Source organism: Mastigoproctus giganteus, chromosome 10, assembly GCF_048544385.1.
Source record: "Mastigoproctus giganteus isolate SK-2022 chromosome 10, ASM4854438v1, whole genome shotgun sequence".
Taxonomy (NCBI): Eukaryota; Metazoa; Arthropoda; class Arachnida; order Uropygi; family Thelyphonidae; genus Mastigoproctus; species Mastigoproctus giganteus.
Window position 1 is genome coordinate 97,803,294 of NC_143584.1, and position 26,416 is coordinate 97,829,709.

General features: G+C 39.4%; 1 protein-coding gene across 3 annotated transcripts in view; it reads left to right on the forward strand.

Annotated features, from left to right (window-relative positions):
* Nucleotides 1–26,416, forward strand: part of LOC150079182 (uncharacterized) — a 126,336-nt gene that overhangs the window by 90,821 nt on the left and 9,099 nt on the right. For 2 of the 3 annotated variants that reach the window (XM_090382607.1, XM_090382608.1), the window contains exon 2: nucleotides 8,271–8,368. The exons of the other annotated variant lie outside the window; for it this stretch is intronic. In XM_090382607.1, the coding sequence (XP_090238733.1) occupies nucleotides 8,284–8,368 (85 nt within the window). In that variant the 5' untranslated portion in view covers nucleotides 8,271–8,283. The remainder of the gene's footprint in view (nucleotides 1–8,270; nucleotides 8,369–26,416) is intronic. 3 annotated transcript variants of the gene reach the window in all.

The following is a 26,416-nucleotide window of genomic DNA, read 5'->3' on the forward strand; positions in this document are numbered from 1 at the left end:
AGGTGGGAGAGCTATGGGAGCAGTGTTGAGATGTATGCCTATATCAGAGGCACAAAAAGCATTTTGTAACCACTGTGAAGGAACGGAATCTATGTGCCCCGCAACCCAAAAAGATCCTATCAGAGGAAAGGAGGCTCTTGTATAGACGAGGGGAGAGGCTGAAAACTGTGTGTTGTAGAGATGGTTTTAGTTTTGGTTTGAAATCTGAAGGTGATCTCGCTCTTGACTTCCTCCATGGTGTATCTAAAGTCAGCCAGGTTCATATAGAAGAGGACCTCAAGAATCTCATTATTGGTACAGTCAAGCGGGGTATCATATATCAGTATTGACGGATTCGACTTCTTACGTGGGACAGCCAGAACACCGGCAGTATAAAGAGAACCGCTGGAGGAGATGTGATTAAGGTTCTCCATTGTGGAGGTCTCTAGAACAACACCCCGGTTTCTGATGAGTCTGAGAGATTTTATTTTGATGCTCCTGAAATCCGTCTTGAGTGTGCTGGCAACCAGATCCTTCACCTCGCCGCTAGTCTTGAGTTCCGAATTTTCGCTGGCCCGGAGTAGAAGGACGTGCTGCGACCTCTTATCAGATGCGAGGGGCAATGATGCCTTCAACCCACCATCCTCCGTGGGCACCCGCTGCTTGGATTTGACTACTCCCGTATATGAGAGGGACGAAGTCGCAACTGGCTTCGGAATACAACTCCCTGTAAGTGGGTCAAGATCCTGAGATGACGAGAGCTTGGAAAACGTGTCAACAACTTTTTCGAGAACATTGTTATTTTTGTTTTTTTTCTGTCGACAAAACTGCTCTGCTACGACAAAAAACCAAACAAAGCCACCAGAGACACCTAGTAAAATATTCGAAAGACTGCTACATACCAGAATCACAAGGTATTATAATGAAGTAAATCCTAACATAACAAAGCAATACGGATTTACTCCTGGCAAATCCACCATCGAAGCAATACAGAACCTCCTCTCTAGAGCCACCCATTGTCAAAGGAAATACTTCCTCGTCATCGCAGTGGATTTTGCTGGGGCGTTCGACACCCTCTGGTGGCCGAGCATCTTGGCGAGACTCAGAGCTGCCAACCTTCCATTGAATCTTTATTATTGCATGAAGGTTACCTGGCTGATAGAGCAGTGCAAGTTACAACACCATAGTAGTAGTAGTAGTGGCATGTGATGCAAGAAAGCAAATGTATGAGCTTATGCAGCATCAGCCAAAAGAAAAAAAAAAAAAAAAATCACACCATTCCTTCCAAATGCCTGTCCAGTTCCTCCTTAAATTTATTCAACCTATCAACTTCCACAACGACAGATGGAAGTTTGTTCCAGCAATTAACCACCCGCTGGCTAAAGGAAAATTTCCGAACATCTATTCTACATCTGTCTTTTCTTAATTTGAATTTATGCCCCCTTAGATTCGTAATCTGAACAAGTGGAAGGATCCCATCAGAATTCAGCGTGCTCAACCCATTCAAGGCCTTATATACCTCAATCAGATCACCCCGCAGGTGCCTAGTCTCCAGCCACTGCAATTTGCAGAACTTAAGCCTCTCTTGGTAAGAGGATATCTTCATTCCCCTCACCAATCTTGTTGCCCTTCTCTGTACACGCTCAAGTAAATCTACATCCTTCCTAAAATGAGGCCTCCAGACCTGTACGCAGTACTCAAGGCGTGGCCTGACCATTGCCTTATATAGAGGGATAATCACCTCCTTTTCCCTGCTAGCAAAATTCCTATATATCATTGACAAAACCCCATGACCTGCCCTGGCAGCCTGCTGCATTGCTCAGAAAACTTCATATCTGCCTGCACAATTACTCCCAGGTCTTTTTCATTTTCTACCACCTTAAGTGTAGTACCACACAGTTGGTACGTTTCTCTGGGGTTACTTCTACCCATATGTAGTACTTTGCATTTGTCAAGGTTAAACTTCAGTTGCCACTTCTTAGCCCATCTGCCCAAATTATCTAGATCCTGTTGCAGTAGCACACTGCCATTACTGTCATTAACAACCCTGCCAACCTTTGTATCATCTGCAAACTTCGACATTAAGCCTGATATACCTTAATCAATATCATTGATTAAATATACAAAACAACAGTGGACCTAACACCGAACCCTGTGGGACTCCACTAATAACATTAGTCCAAGAAGAGCAGCACCCATTGATTACCACCCTCTGTCTTCTAGCACTTAACCATCCTTTTATTCATTGTAGCAACTTACCCTTAATACCATTCTGCTCCAATTTGTACAATAGTCTTCCATGCGCAACAGTGTCAAAAGCTTTCCTGAAATCCAAGTATATGATATCAAAATTATTTTTCGCATCCAGTTCCTTTGTAACCACATCATAATATCCTATCAAATTTGTCAGACAAGACTTTCCCTTAACAAACCCATGCTGTGTCTGAATTATTGCTGCAGTCTTGTCTAGATGATCCTGCAATGCATCTTTAACCAGCGACTCCATTATTTTACCCGGAACAGATGTTAAACTAACTGGTCTGTAATTACTCGTGTCACCCTTCGATCCCCCTTTGTGAATTGGGGAATACATTTGCACATCTCCAGTTCGTGGGAACCTCCCCTGAGTCCAAGGATGCTCTCATAATTATGGCTAAGGGTTTGGTTAGTTGCTTTGCCGTCTCCTTTAATATAACTGGTTAGATCCCATCCACCCCAGGTGCTTTTCTTACGTTTAACTTCAACAATTTCTCTTCCACTTTTTTTCTCGGTTATTACAAAATAATTAAGTATCTTGCTATAATTTGATAACCTTCTGCCATTTTCAAACCTTAATAATTCCTCATGTGTGAATGTAGATGCAAAATACTCATTCAGTTTGTTTGCTATCTGAGCAGGATCATCAACAGTCGAACCATCGACGTCATATAAATGCCTCAGTCGCCCAGTCCGCAGGGGCTGCCCCCAGGGTTCTGTCCTGGGGCGGCTCCTGTGGAACTTTGTCTTAGACGAATTCCTCGCCATGGATTTGGGTGGTGTGGAGGCCCAGGCCTATGCAGATGACTTGGTCTTGACCATCGAGGCTGACAGCAGATCCTCCTTAGAAATGCAAGCAAATGATGACCTGCAAAAGCTGCAAGATTGGACGAAGCTACACTTGCTCAAACTAGCACCCGACAAGACAAAATCGGTGCTGTTAAAAAGGTACGCTAGACTTAAGGAGACCACTACAAATTAAGATTGAGAACAAAACAGTTAAGCTGTGCGAACAGATTAAATATCTAGGAATAATCCTGGACAGAAAATTAAATTTCAAGCCACACCTAAAATATATTAAACAAAAGATAAAAAGATAAGCGGCCCTCGTCGCTAGAGTCACTCGCAGGGACTGGGGACTCAGACGTACTACCCTGTCTCTGTACTACAAAGCTCTCTTCATCCCTGCCATCACATATGGCTCCCCTGTCTGGTACGCGAGGGCGGCACTAGAAGTGAATAAACGGATCCTCGAAACCATTCAGAGGACCATCCTCCTTACTATATCGAGAGCAACTAGAACGACTAGACGGCTGCCCTCCAAGTCCTGGTAGGAGTTCTGCCCCTGGATCTCGAAGCTATCCGCTGTGGTCTGCTCTACCATCTTGCCAGAAACATATATCGGCTACAATGTATGACCTCACCACTGACATCACTAATGACCGCAACTATGAGAAGAGAAGAATCACCGACCACCTCGTCCAGATTTGGCAGAGGAGATGGAGCAACACAGAAAAAGGTGCAGTGACCAGAAGATTCCTCCCCACTGTCACCAAGCTGTACCCTAAGGGCCAGTGTTATTTCACCCTGGTCGAAATACAACCTTCCTCCTTACAGGACACGGCCCGTTTAAAGCTAAACTTCAACTTGGCATCATAAATAACGTGGACTGTCCCTGTGGCAACCCGGAGTCCTGGAGACAATGTTTGAGTGCGATTCGTATGATGACCTACGACTACGCCTAATGACGGCAATCCAATATATCCTAGACAACCAAGAACCCAGACTGTTAGACACTCAAGAGGACTACAAGGCACTCAGTCAATATGCCCAGGATCTATTTTCTAGAAGGAAAACAATGATAAAAATATACCAAAGGCAACCCGACTAGAAAGAATGCAGGAGGTCAAACAAGTAAATAAAAAAAGTAAAAAAAAAAACTCAGTATACCATAGAAAGATAAGACTTTAGGATGATTTGGATGGCCTACTGTCGACCCAAAACTGCACTCCCTTGGGCTGTTTTTTTTTTTTTTTTTTTCCCTCGGGGAGGGGGTATTTGCTCTTTTCCTCTCCTCCCCATATTTTCACTGTCGTGGGGCATGGGCATGCCCCACTGAAAATGGGGGACCACCTTCCTATCCGACCCCCTCTTCTTCCTATTTCATTTCCCCCCGTCTTCACCCTTCCTCCCATCACTTTTTCTTGTACAGCGACTGCCCCACATGTCCAAATTTAAATCACATCAAAATTTGCCCGACCTTTTAGGCTCTCTGGAAATAGTTCTTTCAGCGTAAAACCCCACGCAGCGCTTTCTAAATGCAATTTTACTTAAATGAACAGCGATAGCTCCAACCTTTATTTTAGGTTCTAGTCACCGAAATCCCAGGAAAATAAGTGGCAGGACCTGCCAGAGTATAATTAGTTTCTTGATACATCCGGCCGGCGTCCCCGTCGCTAGGTATGGTAACGCCGGGTCCCACTGGGGGCCCGGCGGCCAACAGGCCGGATGAACAATGGGCACAACAAACTACATACCACATGACCCATACATTATTTTTAAACCTCTAGCATAGACAGGGTACTGTCACTCGATACCTAGAACATACGCAGAGATGGGAGAAATCCCCGGAGCCGTCAGACCTTCAACATACCTATACTGGCAGTTCTTAGGAAACCATGATGTTGCATTTCTTTCACGGACAGAAACGGGATCTTCCAAGACGATAATGCGTTGTGTCATCGGGCACGCACTGCACACGACTGGTTCGAGGAACACAATGAATCCCGTTTCTGTCGAATCGAATACCTGTGCTATGTTTTGTCACGGGAAATGAGACGCATGGACACGCAACCGTCATCTATTCCGACACTGGAAAGCCTTGCAGGCAGCATGGCTGCAGAGCCCTACAGACATCTAGTGGGGTAAATGCCTAGACGAATAGCAGTTATTATCCGTACAAAAGATGGCCCATCGCGGTATTAGGTAAGTGGTCATAATTCAGTTATCACTGGGTGTGTATTTGTAGATCGATGTTTGCATTCCATCTAAAAATTCAATCAGTAATTTAAAATTTTATGAAAATTACCAACAGACTTTTAAAATGCCACAAAGGTCAAATGGTTCTACGTTATTTTTCTTTTTTGTTCTGCTGGAGATCGTTATTAATGGGTATTTTTTGTTGTGATCCCCTCATTTTCATGACTATAGAAGTCTTACTTTGGCAGATACTGTTCGCTGGTTGCCGTAAGGCGGAGAGCTAGTGTAGCCCAACGTGACATGGTTGTTGGGTTGCGGAAGGCGGTTGTCGAAACAGTTCTTCTTCATCCGCTGTTGCTTTGTTTCTCATATGGGATTGGTGGTGGAATCTCTTTTAGTTCTCTTCTACAGTTGCAGTTAGAGGGATTTGTTTTATTTCTTTCTAAATTCAACATTGTAGTTTATAATAACCTTTAAGGTAGCAAAAGAGAGACAGCTGAGAATGTCTGTCTCTTCTGCCAGCGTAACTGAAAATAGCTATTCTACGGAGTATAGACCTGTTAAGGTCTTCGTGATTATTCCTGACAGCCAGGAAACCTTTTGCAGTTCTCCTGTAGATCTACTCTGCAGAAGAGAATTGCTTGTTTTGGGATTTATTAGGCGCATCGGCATCTATGGCCATAGTGCGCCAGCAGAAGAGAAGGATTTGAATGTCACTCCACTATATGAACTCATGACTCCGAGGAGTTATCTTGCGTTTCCACTAGAATTGTTTTACAGCCTTCTATCATAACACTGAGCTCACATTTCAACCCTTGGATCGTTATATTCTTCACAGGTGTACATAATGTTCCCATGCAACTTTGCGCCAATCGAACCTTCCACTTCCGCATAATCGACGTCTTCAGTTTCCTCTTGACATACTTTGATTGTTATGAGCAGCCCTCCTTGTTCTGGTTCCTGATAAAACAGAGCTCCAGCTCCTTTTGTTGGTAATTCTGTCCTGGGCAGCTACTGGTGCAGGCTTTTCTCAGCAGAGTACCTGGTTTCTATTGACTCTGGGATGTAGATTGTCCAATAAAGAATAATAAGATTTCCTTATTCACAATTATTTGATTTGTGGTTTGGTATTAACATGGCTATGGTTTACCATAGCCATTTTAATTAATGACTCTGGGTTTTGAAATGGGCAGTCAGTTATTTACGGGACACTAACGTGGGCTTTGAACTGTGTGTCTCTGTTTTCTATGCGTCTATTTTGGTGTTACTTTAATTTGTCGTTTCTCATAGAGTTTCCTACCTGAAATTGAAAAAAAAAACAGGGGGGGAATAAGTATATTACTGTTATCTAAATTATCTGTATATTAGACAGCAGTCTAATATATGTTTGAATATTACATTGCATTACACCAGTGATGTAATGAAATGTAACGAGTCTCGGGTGCAGTTCACGAAACCAGTCGACACAGATACTTCTATGCAATGGGAGAGCGAGAGGAACAAAAATCATGAACCAAGAAACAAGAATACTTCTGTCTCTTGGTTCATGAGATCCCCATTATGGTGGTACTCTATATTCCTATTATGGAGCCAGAAATACTTCTGTTTCTATAATGGAAATATCGCATGTGGGTAGACATCCAGGACACTTGATAACTCCGTCTCTAATTAGCCAGTTTCCATCTAGCTCTCCACTACAAGGATTCATTTATTCATACGGTGCCCATGCTCTGAGACCACAGACATATTTGGTATTTGTCCACAATCGACGTGAGGAACGACCAGACGGTTTAATTATACCATCCACATTTGCATGTCGAAGGTCGTCCACATATCCTCATTTGCGCATTCGCAATGATTACTTGATCCGTATATATAATAATTCCAGTTTTGGCACAAGGATAAGTGTGTGTATGCTGGACTAACTTTTGTCAATGAATACGTTTGATAACTTTCTTCATGCGATGGTTTTTGAACAATCCTCGAAGAGGAAAGTTACCAGTGTTGCCACAACACGAGGGTAATAGAAATACTACCTGGTATATGTTACGTATCCCTATACATGATGACTTCTCCTGCGCTGGAATCACATAGCACAGACTACGTACTGTCTCCTTTTTTTTACTGTATAAAAGTGGACGGTACAGCACCAAATTGTCAAGTGTATGTGAATGGGAAATTTGATTCGATGGGCGAAGAAGTACAAGTAGGTGATCTCCGCTATGTTTACGAATATTTCCGCAAAGAGATATTTCCGCGGTATACATAACGAAGCAAGAACCAGAAATGTAAAAGCGATGTTGATTATTGAGTAATACTATCATTTGGCATTTTGATATTCCAGAAACCAAGACGATAAAATTTGAGCCAGCAATACAACTATTTTGGTTCCATTTCCTAGGAAGCAACGTTGCTTCCTAGGAAATGCAAGTATCGTATGAGAAGCCTAATGGAGAAATCACTGCAGCGGCGGCAATTGGGATACCCTCGAGCATCATCCCTCCTTCCCTCCCATTCTCCGGACATGAGTCCTTTTGACTGCTTTGTTTCACCAGTTGAAGGAGACATTCGGGAGTTAACGCTTTTGGGCAGGCACAAGCCGTAGAGCAAGAAGTAAAATAAATCCTTCGCCATTGTGCAACAACCCGGGCTGCTGATGGTATTGGACACCTCCCGCATGTGTGGGATGGAGTTTTACAAGAGGCTGGAGGTTACTTTGAGGGAATGTAACTATGAAATATACTAATTGTAAACAAAGCTCACTTTTCTGTAACAGTCATGTCGCCACTACTTTTTGAATAACTCGTTCTACTTCAATAACAATGAATTAAGTTTCATTTAACCCAATACAGATTTACCAAATTATAAATATTAGTTAAAATACGACTTGATTGTTAAAATTATACTATTTACCCATTGCGTCAAGATTACCAGATTTCCATAGTCATTAGAGGTAATTCCAACCACAACTGAAAATTAATAATAAATAAATATTCTTATGTAAAAATTATGATCGTTTCCTTTTCTGTGTGTTTCTATATTTATTACTACCGTAGGTGACTGCTGAAGATGACCTCGCCCGTTGTGACTTGGTCCATGCTGTTGTGTTACTTTTTAAACCTCATTGCTGTAACACTACAAAGCTATAGTGATGGTAAGTAGAACAGCTTGGCTGTATATTTATTTATAATAGTTTTAATATTACTGTACTTGTGCCTCGTTAAGACTTATTATTAGGATATTCCAGAAACTGTATACAAGAAATCCTCATATGAAATGTTCAAATTTTATTTATGTCCCTTTGTTACAACGATATTTTATAACAGCGTTTTATATAAGTAGCAAAAAGCCCAGAACTGCCCATTGCGTACCTCGTTCTCTGCAAGAAACTTGGGTTTCTCATGCTGTAAAACCAGTTACGTGCATGCAGTTTACACACACGATATATTGACGCCTCATGGCTGAGAGAAAACTGTAAACAACCCAACCGAACTCTCAATGTAAAGTACGCAATGCTTTACATTTAACAAAATATAAAGCATAAAATATTTTTATGTTGTACAAAAAACGTGTCCAATATTTTTTTAAAAAAATCACATTATTTTAACGGAACAAGAGCTTGTCGCTTATACACACATACTGGCCAAAAAAAGAGAAAAAAAAGAAACGAACCTGTGTATTAAGTCAGTCACAGAGAGAATAAATGCAAAGAAAACTGATGTGGGGTGATGACTTGTTGTCTCGTTGAGTACAAAGACTGAAGTACTCAAAAAAATTCGAGTACTTCAGATTATTGCATTCGAACAAGCTGTTCGAATGCAATAATCTGAAGCCAGATTAGGGAAAAGGCATGATCTATCAGACTTTGAAAATGGTCTTATCGTGCAGGAGCCACGATTCAAAACACGAAAGACATAACTAGTTTCTCAAAAGGTTTTAAATGACTGGAAAGCAAACTGTTCTTCCACATCTCAAAAAAATATTTAAAGAACGAAGCCGTCGTACTCTAAGGACTATACGGGAAAATAGGATATCCTACGTGCAGCAAATAACATCTGGATTCAACACAGTGGAACAATGGAAGAAAGTCATGCTGTCAGATGAGTCACGATACACTTTATTTTGCACTGACGATAGGTAGAGTGGCGCTGGAACTTCACAAAGCGATGTTCCCTATTTGCCTTGTTAAGACAATCCAAGCATCTGGAGGTGGTATCATGGTTTGGGGAATGTTTTGTTGGCAACCACTGGATCCGTTGATATCGATACCACTGGAAGGTCGGATGTCATCCAGGTAGTACCTGAATTTTATGTCAGATCTGCTGCACCCTGCATTTTACACTTTTATCCCGAAGGAGATGGCCACTTTATGGATGACAGCGCAACAGCACATCGTACACGAATAGTTCGGAGAACATGACACGAATTTCCACCCTCTTCCCTGGCCACAACATTAACCTTGAGAGAATCGTTTATTATCGACATTTTGGAGGGAACTTCATAACTTTCGTTCAGTAACTTAAATTTAACTTATTCAGTTAAGCTTTTGTCAACATTTTAATTCCTGTAATATTTGGTTAATATAAATTCTGCAATATATTGCAAATTTAAATACCGTAAGTTTTGTAAAGTTCAAATTTTACTTAAATAATGGTTGCTACAAGATTCACTTACAATACAAAGTCCAAGGACATCAGGAAATGACGGTATGCATCAGTGGAGGATTTAGCACTTGAGAGGCCCCAGGCGCAATTAAATTTTGAGCCCCCCCTCCCCCTAAATATTTTCGGTACCACTACAGTGTGCATTCTACGCGCCCGTTTTTACTATAGCACGCGCTCCAGATTTGGTGTTGCGGTTTTAATCATCTTGGTTGCGTAATTCTTTCATACATATTTTAACTAATGTTTAAATTAAAAAAATGGCACAACTAAGCATTAATGATGATACATATCTACTTCAAATTCACTTAGTTCGCATAGATATTTCATATAATATGTAGGGATATTCGCATAAGAGTTTACTAACTTCTCATATTAAATTATAGTTTTATTCAGTAACGGTAATAATGATGAGTGTAAAAATTAAAGATGAAACAATTTTATTTTTTTTTGAGACCCGAGATTTGAGGCCCCCTCTATTTAAGAGGCCCCAGGCGCGCGCCTCCTGCCCCTGTGCGGAAATCCGCCACTGGTATGCATTGCCGGTGTGAGTCGCAACTTTGTCGTTTGTATAGCTTGTGGCTGGTCTAGTACAAAAGACCTAGCTCAACTGACTATTATTTTCTTTGCAACCGATGTAAAGGGGTACAGATCTTTTTATTATCATCAGTTTATTTCTCTTAGGAGAACACCCGGCTACAGCCACTGTCCAGGGGGTGATGATACATATACAACTATGTTACAAAATGTAATACAATTATAAAATACATGTTATCTGATTTATAAGTACATCGTATCTGGAATATAAAATACTTCAGTTATTAATTACAGGCGTTTGCTACTTAACTAGTACAAACTGGTAAGAACTTAATACCGTGACAATTGAAGCGTACCTTCTGCTTAAACACACAGAAGTGGGAGTTTCCCCATATTTACATAAACACAAATATTTACAGCCGAACAGCGTACAGCATATGAAACAACGTGACAACAGGTATGACCGAGATACAATATAATATAATGCAATGCAATGCAAAATAAAAATTTGAAAGTCCAATTTACTGTTTCCAGCAGTCGTGTTCTTCTGTGGGGATTAGAGTGGGGTGGGTAGGACAATCATGACATCTATTTCTTGATGAGGTCGGGCTTCCTAAAGCCCAGTGGCTCGTGCCTGGTCGAACAAGGTGCTGAAACTGTACCCTTACATCTGTATTTGCAAGTAGGAGTTTCCGAGAACTTCCTTTCTGTAGGATTTGCCAGTGCAGAGCTTTTCAGGGTTGATATTCAGGTTGCTGAATAGCTGGATGGTGTTTGCTGGAAAGAATCTTCCGAGGCTATCCAACTGCCGCTTTGAGTTGCGGTTCCTTATCTGCAACTCGTCTTGTTTTTTCGCCGGGTATTATTATCCACCCTCGGGTTTTCGGTGCATCTAGCCGTCCCGTTAAAAGCTGTGCGAGCGTCATTATATTTCTTCACGTGATACTTGTCTCCAGAGTGTGACCTCTAAATTGGAGTATAGTATAGCTCTTGAGATAGTAAAGGATTAGCTGAAATTCTGTTTAGCCATCTCAAGAGCCAGTATTTGAGTCCTAGAAAGGCTTTGATACTGCTTTCGGGAGCTGAAGACCAGATTTGTGCCGCATATAGGGGAATAGGAGTAACACATCTGTTGATGTATTGTTTCATCAGACCGGGGTCTCTAATACCGGTGAGCTCCTGCTTGGTTACCCAGAGCGTCGCGTATGTTTTGTTACGGATGTATGCGAAGTGCGGGCAGAAGGTCAGGCCTTCGTCTCACTTGAGTCTATGATCAACGTGTGACTGCGCCTTTTGGACGAGGATGCCGTTCACATATATTTCTATTTTGTTTGGCTTTATTTTATTTGTGAAAGTCATTTGTGCCGTCTTTTTTCATTCAAATGCAGTCCGATACAATCTAGATACTCTTGAAGTTCTTTTATTTTAGTAATAGCCACTTGGTTGTGGTAGTCAGCTGATTTCTGATCTTCTGAGGCAATAAAAAATTATGTCATCCGCGTATGTGATGAAGTGTTCTTTGTTCTGGGCTAAGAAGGGTTCAAGGGCTATGGCAAAAATTGTGGCAGACAAGGCTCCGCTTTGCGGGACACCTTTATCAACCTCATACGTTGCGCACATGTTTTCGTTTGTCACCGTAATTTGTCTGCGTCGAAGAGTGCTCTTTAATAAATGGAGGGCATTTCCCGTAATGAGAAAGTAGTCCGGCAGAATGACTATGAGAGCTGGGATGGATAAATTATCATATGCGGCTGCCACATCTAAAAAGACTATCCAATTGCCGCTTGCTGTTTAGTGCTTGCTGGATCCTTAGCAGTGTCCCCATGAAGGTGGTGATGGTCGATCTCTGTGGAAGTACTGAGTGCAGGTATTCTGGCCTGTGCTTAAAGCAATGCTCGATAATGGTGTGCAGGATTGTTTTTTCAAAGATTTTTTGCAAAGAGCATCCGACAGCAATTGGTCTGAAGTCTTTTATAGATTTTGGGTTTTTTATTTTGGGGATAGGTTTTACAAAATAGCTTTTCCACAGCTTCGGAAAGTTCTCCTCCATCAATATTCTCTGGAATATGTGTAGTAGCATATCGATGATGTAACAGCTACAGATTTTGATCATAAATAGTGAGAAATTATCTGACCCAATTGTTGCTTTATTTGGGAGGCTGTTGATGGCACTTTTTAAGTTGTCTCTGCTAATATTGATTTCCTTTAGATGTTCATTACTATTGAAACATTCCTTAAACTTCTTGATTACATCTTGTATCCTGTTACTGTTTGCTTCGCTGTCAATTTGATTTTCCTTGAGAGGTGTTCCGAAAGTGGCTTCAGTCCATTCCTTAAAGGATGTCTCCTTCATTTTATGCACGAGGGTTATTTTGCTGACAATTCTTTTGCCTTTTTTTAGTTTTGCTTTAGCCATATCTATGTGTGCCCGTTTCTTCCCCTTCATGAAACGTGCTCTTTCATGTTTGTACCGGGTGTGGTCCTCTGGATGCCCAGTTCTTTTTCCATTTCCTGAACAATTGTTTATTTTTGAAGATTACTTTCACTGTGGGTTGAACCAGGGATTTGCCCTGTCTGATACTTTTATTTCCTTAGATGCTCCTTCTTGAGCCATATGCATGAGTGATTGTGAGAGCGCTAATAAGGATTCATCAGTGCCCAACAGGTATAGGTTTTCCCAATTGTATGCCATAAGGTGTTTCAGAATGACGTGAATTTTAATATATTTTGATGAGAAGATTATCTTTGTTTAGCTTTTCGAATTACAATTTGGTGTGTTGCGAGAAGAATTTAAGTCACTGAAGAAACGAGTGCTTCCCGTAGAAACAAATGTAACTGGGAGCTCATCAGAGACTCTAGTATCTCGTGACATGCCTAGTGATACACCAGACTCCGGTCCCAGAAAAGAATAGCCAAAAAAAAAAAAAAAAACTGCTCTGGTTGAAGGTTTTATTGGAAGACTATTGTCACGGAAACGGATAACTTTTTTTGTAACAAAGATAGGTGGTCCAGAACCAGAGTGTTTGCCAGGAGCAACAATTGATGATGTCACCAACAGATTGTCAGACTCTAAGGAGGATAAAGAGAGCATTATTATTGATGGTTAGGATTAACGATATTAAACGTACACGATCTGACAATCTATTGGATGAATATAGGAATATGCTGAAAAAATTCCGCGAGTTAAGTTAATGTGCATTGTGTCTGCAGTTCCGCACAGACACGATAGAAGATATTATATGCTGAAAGCCTTGTGGATTAATTCAACACGAGGGAATCTGCAAGACTCTTATTTGTAGATAGAATGAATCTATTTTGTAGAGATGATATTCATTTGAACAAAGGTGGTGCAGGGATTTTTGCCAGTATCATTGAGGATACCTTATGGGTTCAGGGGAAACTTCTGGTTAGGTAGGGGGGGCGAGAGAGAGATAATTTATCTGACGATATGAGTCAGTAATGCTTTCGCTCACCTCAAGAATTCTTGTTTGTTGCCACAATTCTATGCATCAGAAATCATCTGCCCCTGCCTCATACCTTAACAAGTATCTCAGTTTAGAGTACTGGTTGCTTAGATGGATGAACAGGGTGGTAGGCCACCCTCTATCTCCAGATCGATCCTACAAGAAAATCTGGGCACCACTTCCTGGAGACATATCATCATGACAAAAAATGTCCTCAAGTTTGCACGGCTTATAACGGGGCGAATTGATGCTTCATCGGTATCCACATTAATTTCTGGCCCGAAGAAGACAAGAGGGGGGCCACCCCGACTCCTGTCTCCATCTGCGTCTTATGCTGTCAAACATTCATTCCCTGAGGGACGTTTCTAGCCAATTGTTTTCGGATTTTCAATAAATTTGGGATACACCCTGCCTGAAGAACTGCTACCAGATAATGAATCTATGATGTTCACATACTCTTGGACATTACTGACTGCTTTTTTTTCCCTTGCCTATTTATATATGACAGACACTTTGTTTTTGTCTCCATGCAATTTTATATTTAATCTTGTAAATTTCTCGGGCCGAGCACGTGTGTACTCTTGTATATTGTACATGCGTTCCTCGCACTTTAGTCTGTAAATATTCACACCCTTCTAGCACAGTGCCGTCCCGGGGTGACCCAAGGTTTCTTGGGGAAATAAACTGGATTTTAATAATAATAATAACAGCCAATATTGATAATATGTTGTGAGGGTAGCAGAGTTTCAAATGAGGGCAGGATAAAGCTCGAGATACAAACCAAAATAACTTAGAGACGTGCCAGGGTAAGTAAACTATAGAAGATTACTTAGTCTTAACTGTATCTGCAGTAATGTCATGAATGTTGGCAATACAATGGCTGAATTTGAAATCCTGGTTAGGACAACTAATGCTGACATAATAGGGGTAACAGAAACGTGGTATCACCCGGAAATTGGTGATGATGAGTTCGGCTACAGTATGTATAATATATTTATGAAAGATAGGAAAGAGAGAAGGGGTGCAGGAGTTATACTTCTTGTCAAAAGCAGCCTGAGCGGGATAAGAACATTTTCTGAGTCTGAAGTTAGAATCTGTGTGGTGCGAGTTAGTTGGAAGCAAAGGTAGAATGAAAATTAGAGTAATCTTCAGACCGGAAGGTTGAAGAGTATGAGTCTACATGCAGATCGAATGGGCAAGCAAACGTGAATGTCTTATTATGGGTGACTCTAATCTACTCCAGATTGATTGGAATAAGTGGGAGGGAAACTTATCATGTGGAAATTTTTTTAAATAAACTAGATTATTATTTGTACCAGCATGTTAAAGAAAGTACAAGCAGTAAGAATATTTTTGACCTAATCATTACTGACGAATCATATGACATCACAGAGATCAAAGGAACCATCACAGGAACCATTGTCGGAAAGTGATCATGCAATCGTCAGCTGGAAGATAAAGAAAGACGTTGCAGTAGTTAAAGGCACGAGTTTTAACTTCAAAAGAGGGAATTTTGACACTTTAAGGAGCTATACGAAATCTATGAATCGGATTGCCGAGGGAGGGAATACATTTGAATTACGGAATTCTTTTAAAGCAAAAATAAAACAAGCCACGAACACATACATACCATTAAGAAAATAGTGCAGGAGGAAGTGGATGCCGAAATGGATGACTGCGGAGCTGGCTGGTCAAATAGAGCAGAAAGAGAAAGCGTGGGACAGTTACAGAGCAATGAAAAGCACTGAATCCTACAACAGGTACATGTTGATCTGTAACAGTACCGCAAATAATGTCAGGAAGGCCAAGGCTGCGTATGAGAAAGCATTGGCTAAGACAGCAAAGAATGGGGCTAAGGAATTTCATGTATGTGAATACAACGAAGAAGAAAGTTAATCAGGTCGGACCCTTATGCACTGGGTGTGCAAAATTCTTGGATAATTATAATTTCGATTATAATTATAATCCAAAGGAACTTCCCCGAGTCCAGAGATGTCCTCATAATTATATGAGGACATCTCTGTACTCGGGGAGATTCCTTTGGACTGGAGAAGTGCCAACTTGTCGTCAATACATAAAGGCAGTTCTAAGAGTGAAGTTAGCAACTGTAGACCGGTTAGTCTGACTTCAGTAGTAGAAAAAATCTTAGAGGCGATGATTAAGAATGAAATCCAGAAACATTTAGAAACAACAAACAAAACACGCATAGATTAGGAATAATTCACAGAGAGAGCTTTGCTCAGTTAGCCATTGAAATGGCTAACTGAGCTCCATTTGAAGAATTCCTTCAGTCACTGATCGAATTTGAATCCAGACTATACATATGGCATTCCGTAGGACACACGACTTAGTTTTGTTAAGGAAAAATCATGTTTAACTAACTTAGTAGGCTATTTGATCATGACGAATTCATGATCTGGATGTAGGGATAAATTTCGACAGTCTATTTGGATTTTAGTAAAGCATTGACTCGGACTCTCATTATAGTTTACTGTGTAACCTTGAACAGGTTGAGATTACTGGTAAGATTCTAAGATGGATTACTGGGTGGCTGCAGGGCAAAAGGTTATAATTAACGGATATTCTTCAGATTGGTGTTACGTCAGGAGTGAGGTGCGTCAAGGATCGGTTCTTGGACCACTGTTATTTCTCATTTTCATAAATGAGATGGACGAAGAGATTGAAGTCATGTTATCAAAATCTGCAAACGATTTAAAGATTGGTAGAGTCGTTAATAATCAGCGCCAAGCAGCACTCCTTCAGGATGACATCATTGACATGAACAGGCTTCAGGAATGGTCAAGAATAGTGGCAGATAAGTTTAATGGAGCAAAATGCAAGGTCTTACATTTGGGGAAGAGCAACCCCAAAATAAATTATACACTTGGTGCATTTGAATTACAAACAGTAGAAGAAGAAGAAAGGGAACTGGGAGTAACAACAAACAAAACACACCTAGATCAGGAATAATTCCGTCAGCTTGAATTGGGTAACTGAGCTCCATTTGAAGAATTCCTTCAGTCACTGACGGAATTTGAATCCAGAACTCTTCAAATTACTGAAAGTGGAAACCGACTATACTGTCACGAAGGACTGCGTTTTGGGTGAAATCACCCATAATGTATCAAAGGAACGTTTAGACATAGCGATTGTAGTCATAAGAAAAGAAAGAGGAGTTAAGTATGACCTTTCTGGAATTTTTAAAGAATTTTTTCAATTCTTTAAATAAAAGAATATAAAAGAACAAACCCTCGATATAACAAACCCTCATTTAAAAGAATAACTCAGAACCGCTGCGGCGCCTCTATCTCTAATACGGTAGTCACTTTTTGAGCATCTGAAAATAAAAATCAGTTAGGAAGCCACCAAAAATCCTACTACAAGATTACAATTCAATTACCTTAAAGAGCTAAGTTTTGATAAATCCTACTAAGTTATAATCTAATATACTGAAGCGTTTCTTTGCCTGTGGTCTTTGCGCGTTCAAAAACATGAAGTTTATCATACCCTGTAGCCGCGTGACCAAGTAGGAAGGTACAGCAGTACACGCGTTTGAGTTTATCACCGTATTATGTCTGTCTTGTGAACTCCTCTGACCCTGTGCGAGTGTTCTAGAGTACAAACAGAACATTTATTTTATTTCTTATTTGAAAATGGCCAATATCAGATATAACTACCTTTGTTAATCGTGCAAGTAAGTAGTAGAAGTAAATGCGGTTCCCAGAGCCTGTAAGGATTTCTGAGGTGGCCCACAGATTTCAGAAGGTTGAAAAACACTAATATAGGTATGCGAATATTTTGAGCGTCTCAATAATGCATTAATGTACAATAGTTAACGTAGAATTTACAGAAGTCAACAGTTTTCAAAATAATAATGTTAGCTCATTGCGTACTTGGAAAATGAGTATCCAGCAAAAGAGATTGTAGATCTATATTAAGGGATAAATGCCCCTGTAACACTCAGTGGTGCTCGTTCTTCGAGGTAATGAACCCAAATGTTTCAGGAAGGGTTGGGAGAGTTGCTGATTCGAAACTTATCTCCCAGAATCCAAAATATCCTCACAGGATCCAAGTCTATCGAGGGATTTTAATAGGAGAACCTTCATAACGTTGTTGGCAACACAAAAAAAATAGCAATAACTGTATATTTATCGTATGCACTGGTACTAAAGGAGTCTAGCGGACAAACACGAGCATCATGAGTACATTTTAAATGCAAATAAAAAATACTGTATTCGTTATTTATAATCGTCATTTGTAAACTGAGAGGATGATCTGAATAACCTGTCAGACCTGTTAACAAAGGCATCCACAAACTTGTACAAGGCGCGAATTGAACAATCAGGTAAAAACAGCGGCGTAGATACGGTCTTTGGCACCCGGGGCGGATCCTTCTGGTGTCACCCCCTAAATAAAGTTATCAACTTAAAAAAAAAAAATTCTAAAAACTAACTTAATTGATCTTAAATCACAGAAAACTAAGGAACATTTTGCAAGGAACGTTAAAAATTCAGTGAATAAAGTACAAAGTATAATGTAGTTACTGTACATAGTGTTTGATATAACAACAAAAAGAGATACAAAATGTGAAAATCAATAACAGAAGAGATTTATAGTTTCCATTTTCGTATCCTTATTTCGGCAAATATATCGATAACCTCATCGATATAAATCTCATCAAGATAACTGGCATTTTCTGATTAATCTTAATTCGGAAAGGCTTTCACAAGAAACTATAGCTACACATACTGTTAAAAAGAACCTTAAACATAATAATAAATTTGGCATAGATTCCGAAAAATTCCACTTTATAATAAACTCTACAAACTGCAAAGCTGGCCACTGTTTTTCTTCCTCAGGGTCGGCTCCAAAATTTGTTAAACCCTGTTGTGAGCCCTATTTGTTATTTCTTTACCTCCAAAGGTTAAAAACAATACAGATATTACTGAAAGTGAGTATAATATAAAAGTTACATTTTTAAATAACGTCCTATGTTCGATATCAAACAAAACATACACATTAAGAAAGAAGAATACGATCTATTTCTTCAATTTTCAAGTCGACTCGCGCAAGCGCTCTTGGAGTGACCACAATGTGGGTAACTAGACATTAAGATAGCGGTAGGCTCGTTGATAGAAATGCGGAAAAGACGCGGCTGATATTATTACTTAGACCATCTAAGCGCGGGGCCCTGCTCGACAGAATCGGTTGAATGCTTGTGGCCGGCCCTGTGCTTCCTCGACAGTTATTTTTGCAGCTTGTAAGTGACGTCTTAGTCTGCCAATTTCTAATACAATTTCTTCATTACGAAATTCATGGAAAATTTCGGTCAGCTTTGAAATATGCGTTTCACATTCTTCTTTCTTCGCAACAACCAACTTATACGGTTGAATACAGCCAAATCTACTTGCAGGGATGTCTCTCCTAACATATGCATTTCTTTGTCTGCCGGCCAATCAAATTTTTACTAACGTCCCTGCTAATATTTTCATGAAACAGCAAGAGTTGGGATGGTCATGAATAATAATAACAACCGCACTGATTATGATGTATTAAAAACTTCATTGAAAAAAAAAAAAAAAAAAAAAACCCTAACCTCAAATTCACCATTACACGAATTAATGAAAATAAGAATTTATGTAACAGTCAGTTTCGTAGGCATTTTATTTTATTTATTTAATTTACTTATTATTTTTTTTTTTTCGTGTGGTTATGCATAAGCGATATGGATATGTACCTACGATTTTTTCAGAAATACAAATTTATTAGTTTTTACGATATGCCTTGATCTTTAAATTTTTATTTGTATGGTGTCCCTACGTTTAAGTTTCTGTAAACAGCAATTTTATCTATATACACTTCCACGAAATCTGTAATAAATTCTTTTTAACCTCAATACACAAAACTAGAAACAAAATATGAACTGCGCGTTAGATTTAGTTGTTGTTTTCGATCCACGTTATCGCTCTTTGACAGATGACAAAACAGATTCCCCATTAAATATTAACCCGAATCAGACAGCAATTGAAATAAAGGGCGGAGAGGAGCAGGGTGATGAATACACCACCACAGAAATCAACAGCCGGTGAAGCGTTTAATGAACTTCAGGTTTCTACTAAATAGGTCGAATCGCAAGAAAAACAGAATGAGGGCAATTTACCGTCTGCACAAAATCCTGCGCTTTCAAGCAGCGGAACATTGACAATTATTTTTCAATTGTATAAGCGCGTGCGGTATATAAATTATTTAAATTTCTCATAGTAATTTTTCCTGCTTCCTTTTCATATACAAATGTTTTATATGTAAAGCAGTTTGAATCGACCACCCAAAACACTCTGTCCCAATCTTCCAGATAATTACCTAGATTCTACTTTATCCACAAGAGGAAATCCTATGTTGCATATTATATTTGATACATTGACTTAAGGATAATGGTTAAACTTTAAACTATGAAGCGCAATCCCATAAATCTTTGCAACTAGTGATAGGCAGGTCTAGCTCTGCCCACCGGTTGCCTACGTAGATTGATATTCATCGCGATTTTGCGTTAAAAGAACGTAATTTCTCAAACTACTAAAGCCGGCAGGAGTATCATGTACAGGCTCGCAAAGCTGACCTTATGTTTATCGTACACTAAAATTTGCGATACTTCTCCCTCCCTTACGGCTTTCACATTCGGTTCGTCAAAAATGGTTAGATTACTTTACGCCACCAATTCGGGACAGATTCAAGAGAAGAACGGTATCTAATCTTTAGTGTACGGCAGTGTTTCTCAATCTTTTTACTCTCGTGGCACATTTTCCAAAGAAGAAAAATTTCGCGGCACACCTACGTAGTCATAGAAGAAGAAATTTCTAAATTAAATAAATAGAACGAAAAATAATATTAACAATTTTTTTATTTATACTTATATTTGTGTTATGCAAACAATTCTTACAACCAAAATAAAATATTCGGACAATGATGTTAAAATAAAAACGACGCTAGTTTTTTTTTTAAGATTTCGCGGCACACTAGAAAAATTTTGCGGCACACTAATGTTACGCGGCACACCCTTTGAGAAACACTGGTGTACGGTATTGTCTACAGTCACCGTTTTTAGCTTGAATCCTTCCCGAATTAGTGGTGTAATCTAACTTAATCCTTTTTGACTAAACGAAAATGGAATCTACTAAAAAAATTACTGTTCTGTAACCTTCAGTACACAGCCTTTTAAGCATTTGTGAATGAGTGAAAGGCTAACTTGTCCATAATTAGTAGTCGCAAAGATCCATGAGCTACACTCGCCCATATTTCGTAATTGCAAAGATCCGTGGGATCGCGCCCGATATTCTGAAGTTTAACCAGGATAATACGTTCAGAAATAGATAATCACAAGACTGGGCTAGTAATATGCTAATAGTAATAGTCTTAACGCTGAAGCAGACTACATAACATTTAAAATGTAGAATCCACATCGAGAATCGACAAAGCATTGAAAATTCAAAGAAAATTCAAATATTCATTATAAATGAACAACTTGCTAAGATCCATAAGCGACATATATTCAAATATAATTCAACGAAATCAAATATAAATACTACCAATATTAAAGTTTTCACCATTGAAACATTGGGATCTAGCCATATGACATAAGGTAACGTGGTCAAAGGGAAAGTTTATTTTTAGAGCACATTAAAGCGTTTCTTCAATGGGCGATAATACACTATAACTTATGAAGCCATAATTAGACAACAACTACCAACACATTTTTGAACGATTGAAATTTAGAGTAATGCAGAAAACACATACCTAACAACTTCGTCAACTTCAAACTTGAATAAAACGCGGCAAGCTTCTGACTGAAATACGTATTTGTAAAAATCCACAACCACAGCGGCGTTTCAAGTCCCTGAATGCAAACAAGAAAATGCAGCCTCCCTCCTACCTGTAAATGTTTCGACGATAATAATTTGCCGTTCTCGCAGCTGGCGTCTGGATGGGTCCTTTCTAAACACCGCTTTGAGAGCCCTATCCAAAGCAATGGTTCTGAAAATTTTGTAACTGAAGTGACACTTGGAGTTAAAAAAAAAAACACTTGTCGTTTGTGAATCACTGATCTCGATTAAATGACGCGCAGTAAAGTGGGGGAGGGGCGTAAACTGTGCATTTATAATTACTTGCTCACGAATGAATTTTATTGTTCAAGCTATAAGAACAACAGGGAAGTTTTCAATAACTAGGTTAACTACTTCACGAATACATCCCAAATTGCACGCAAGAAAAACAACTGTCAACAGGAATGAATAGCGAACAGTTAACTCTTGAAGCCGAAACAAGTAAAACCGCTGGCTCTTCTCGGACCAACTACAAGAGCCAACAGTTGACTTAGTGCTAATTGCTGCTTTTCTGTGACTGCTCCTTAAAAGTAACAGTTACTTTTTCGCAGTAGTGAAACGGGAGATATGAGGGTGCATTTGTTATCATTTTGTACAGTAATTATCATTTCAAATTATTAAAAATGTCCTATTATTATTTTTATTACATTCCACCTTAAGATACTATTAAAAAAACAAAAGGAAGCAATTTAGTTCCATAAGTTTAACGAGCAGTTGATTCTTTTGTGCAATCAATCAATAAATATAACAGATATGCACGTTGATTTATTCATTAACAGAACAAAAACTTTGCGCTCCAATATGAATTTCTGGTTGCATTTCTGCTTTTATCAGTGACAAAATCACTGAAAAATTACAGAATGTGGAAGGTTTATTGCATAAGCGTTATCAGTTACACGCATGCGTACGTGCCGCTGGTAATCGTAAAAAAAAAAAAAAAAAATGCACAATTTATGTAAATCAGCAGCGCACTTTCCGGATGTAGGTAGGCACCTCACGCTCCAAAATACAAGTAAAAATGAAATACTGATGGTTAAAAAATTATAACTTCCACATTAGCATGAAAATATCGTTACTATCTTGAAAGGAAGTTAAAATACGATCAGCATCCAAAATACCTGAATAAATTACTGATTCAGTTTTTTCAGAATTGCCCAATATTGATATGAACTGTTTAAGGGGTCTAGTCGAATCAAAAACAACAGTACACGAAGTGATTGCCGCTAAAAGAGGGATTACACATTACTAATTGAAAACAATTACATAAATGACTTACTTTTTCTGAGGTTTCTTTATTTTGTCGTCTATTGATGATGTCCGCGCACAGATTTCCCCATGGGAAAAAAAGAAATCGAATTTTTATTGGTCCGATTTTAATGAGATTTTAGAAGGCTCGACAAATCTTTCTAAAAGAACCAAATATTAATTTCATGAAAATCCGCATGTTCAAGTTCCCCATTAAAAAGTACCACTGACCAAATCCCACGTCATCGTCATTTTGACGTAAATAATGCATTGTAAAATTTTGCTATGCACTTCTTGAACACGGTATAGAAGTTTTTAATATTTGAGGTACGTTATTTGAAAATTGAACGCGCCTGAAATGTAAAGCAATGCATATATTACCTAGCTTGAATTTTAAATATGAGATTAATGGAAAGTTGATTAATGGGATTAATGGGGAAACTACGAGAAATTTGCAAAAACAAAGAGAATCCCTAACAACTTGAAAAAACGCTTCCACGTGACTTGGGAGGCTTTCAAAGAATGGGCAGATCACATCTTTAGAGAGTAATATACCACCTTGCTCAAGCCAATCTCTTAACCCAATGACCAATCGGACTTCCCTGGAGAAGCTATCCATCTCTAGCAGATAAATAGCAGCGGTTATCAGGGGCCTACCAAACAACTGCACCACAGGCCCTGACAAATTTCCTCTTTTCGTTATTAAGATATGTAGCCTTTATTGGTGGACTTCCTATCGCATACTTTCAACAGAATTATTGAAACAGCCACTCTCCCTAAAGTCTGGAAAACATACCGCACAAAACCAATACCTAAAACCCATAGCCTAAAACCTGGAAAGACTACAGACCTATTTCCATAGGATGCAAACGTTTAAAAATTTCTGAGAAATCCATACTCAAACAAATAAATAATCAGTGTTTTGGCCATCGTCCATCCTATCTTTGCTCAATCATCTAAAACAGGCCAAATAACCTCTTAGAGACAAGTTACAGAATCCAAACCGCCCTGAAGAGTAAAAGCTAAATGGATATCCTATTCCTGGACATCAAAGCCGCTTATGAAAGGATAGCAATTCAACTCCTCCTCCACTTCCTGAAATCTCACTGTTGCATTACAGGAAACTTTCTCACACTACTGCGAGAATTACTTACAGAGAGGCTCATAATAGTAAAACATGAATATTTTAGCGTCAATTACACACTAAATAGAGGAATACCCCAATGAGTCTCGCAGAGAGGGGTGCTCTCTGCTACACTATTCGCAACAGCCTTCGATCCTTTCTTCTCTCGATCTGCAATAACATCCTAGCCTATGCGGACAACCTGTAAATGGTCTTCCCATCCAGCAATAATAATAGCGAGAATGACGTTGCTCATCAAGCCACACAGCAGTTAACTAACCTGGCCAACTTCCTCGCCTCGATTGGACTCAAAATTAACCCTCTTAAATCTGCTCAAATGTCCTTCTCTAGAAAGCATAAAATACATAACATCACCATTCTCTTAAATGGCCAACCCATCCAAAAAGTCGATCACTGCAAGGACCTGGGAATTACCTGGGACAACAAGTTATCCTTCACTCATCATTTCACTACCACAAGGAAGAAAACACTAGCCACCATCTGGCTCTCAAGACAAGATTTTGGCTGGGATTCATAATGTTCAACTGGTGAAGGAATACATTGTTAGGTGTGTTGTTCCGGTTGCCCTATACGCTTCGGCCATCTGATCGTCAGCTCCTGAAACGTACGTTAAAACTTTCCTAAACATAGAATATTGGATACTTAGGAGGCTTAACAAGATCTCCCAGTTCCCCTTCACTGTCCAGGGTCGTGAAAGAAGAACTGTTGCGCCATCTCTTAAATTAGTCATAAATGTAAACTGTAAAGGAGGATTCAATAAGCTTTAGGTAGCATAAGCTGTACTACCGTTTACTTTGCTCAAAGTTTACATTTGAGGATTCTCACCAAAGATAATGGCTAATTGTTTAGAAGGCACAAAGGACAAAAGTAAGATTTGAGAAAGACATTTGGATGATAAGTTAGGGGACAGATGTATGGGTTTAGTTGAAGATATGGAAACACGGGAAAATACAGTAGTTATGGAAACAAAGGACAATAAAATATTGTTGGGTGGAAAAGAGTGAGATTTTGATGTCAATAGGACATTGGTGAATGAGTTTTTCTCTCTCACAGCAGGGAATAATCAAGACATAGTGAAGGGAAGTAACGATTGCTTAGGATCTTCAAATGACAAGGTTGTTCTAGATGCAATCTGTTCAGGCAAATTGAATAATCTTGGTGAAATTAGTGGAGTTATAAATAGCGAAAGAGATATGACTGGATTTGGGGATGAGGAAGTTGATAATGGAGAGGATGAATATAGTGAAATCTACATGTCTGTGGCGAGTCATGAGAAAATAACAGATGCAATATCCGCTGGAACAATGCAAAGAAGTTCTGGAAAGGGTAGCCCAAAGAACGTTAAGAATAAAACCGATGGAACATTAACTAAACTAGATATTGAAGAGGAAAGCAGAAGTGAAGGTTTGCAGATAACTGATGACTTGGGGATGGTTACTCCATTATCTTCCAGAAGTCGGTCTCCCGGTTTTTTTAGAGCAGTTAGGCTTCGAAATATATCTAATAGAATGGATGACAGTTCAAAGGGCATCCCCACCTCGCGGAGCACGACTACGTCGTCATGTAGTAGATCCCCCTCAACCTAGGAAAAGTGCCAAAGGTAAACGTGTGCAACGTTCCAAAGTAAGTAACAGCTTGAAAAATACTCTGCACAATGTTCAGAAGGATCTTGACTTAGCCAAGGCAATAGGAATTTGGAGAAGTTGATGAAATGCACACCAACTGTTTCCCTTGGTTTGTCTCCATGCGATGAAACACAGAGTATGCTAGATCAAGAGGATTTTTACCTGGATCGTGTGAGGGAACCTGTAGATTTAGCTGAGAAAATATCTTTTAAAACATTTAGTAAGCTTTCTCTCTGCCTGCGCAAAGGTCAGGAGGAACTTCTTTTTCAGGAGAAAAAAAGTGTTGGTATGAGGATTGTAAATGGGGTACTTTCAAGATGGCGCACACTTGAAAGTGCTCTACATGATGTTGGAATTGAAAATGAACGTCTAAAGGAGAAGGTCACTGGCTTAGAGAGGGTACTAGATGTGAATGAAAAACAACTGAGAGGAAGACCGGCTTACTAAGGAACTGTTTAATGCTTCCTTGTTGGGAGCAGAAAATAAATGCTTAAAGGATAACATTACATCCTTAGAGGTGAAATTGGAGGAATACAAACAAAAAATTGAAGGAATGAAAAATAAAGATAATAATATGGTAAGAGAACTATATAGTAAGGTAATACAGCATAGAACACCTCACAATCAGGTGAACATCGAGGGACGAGGG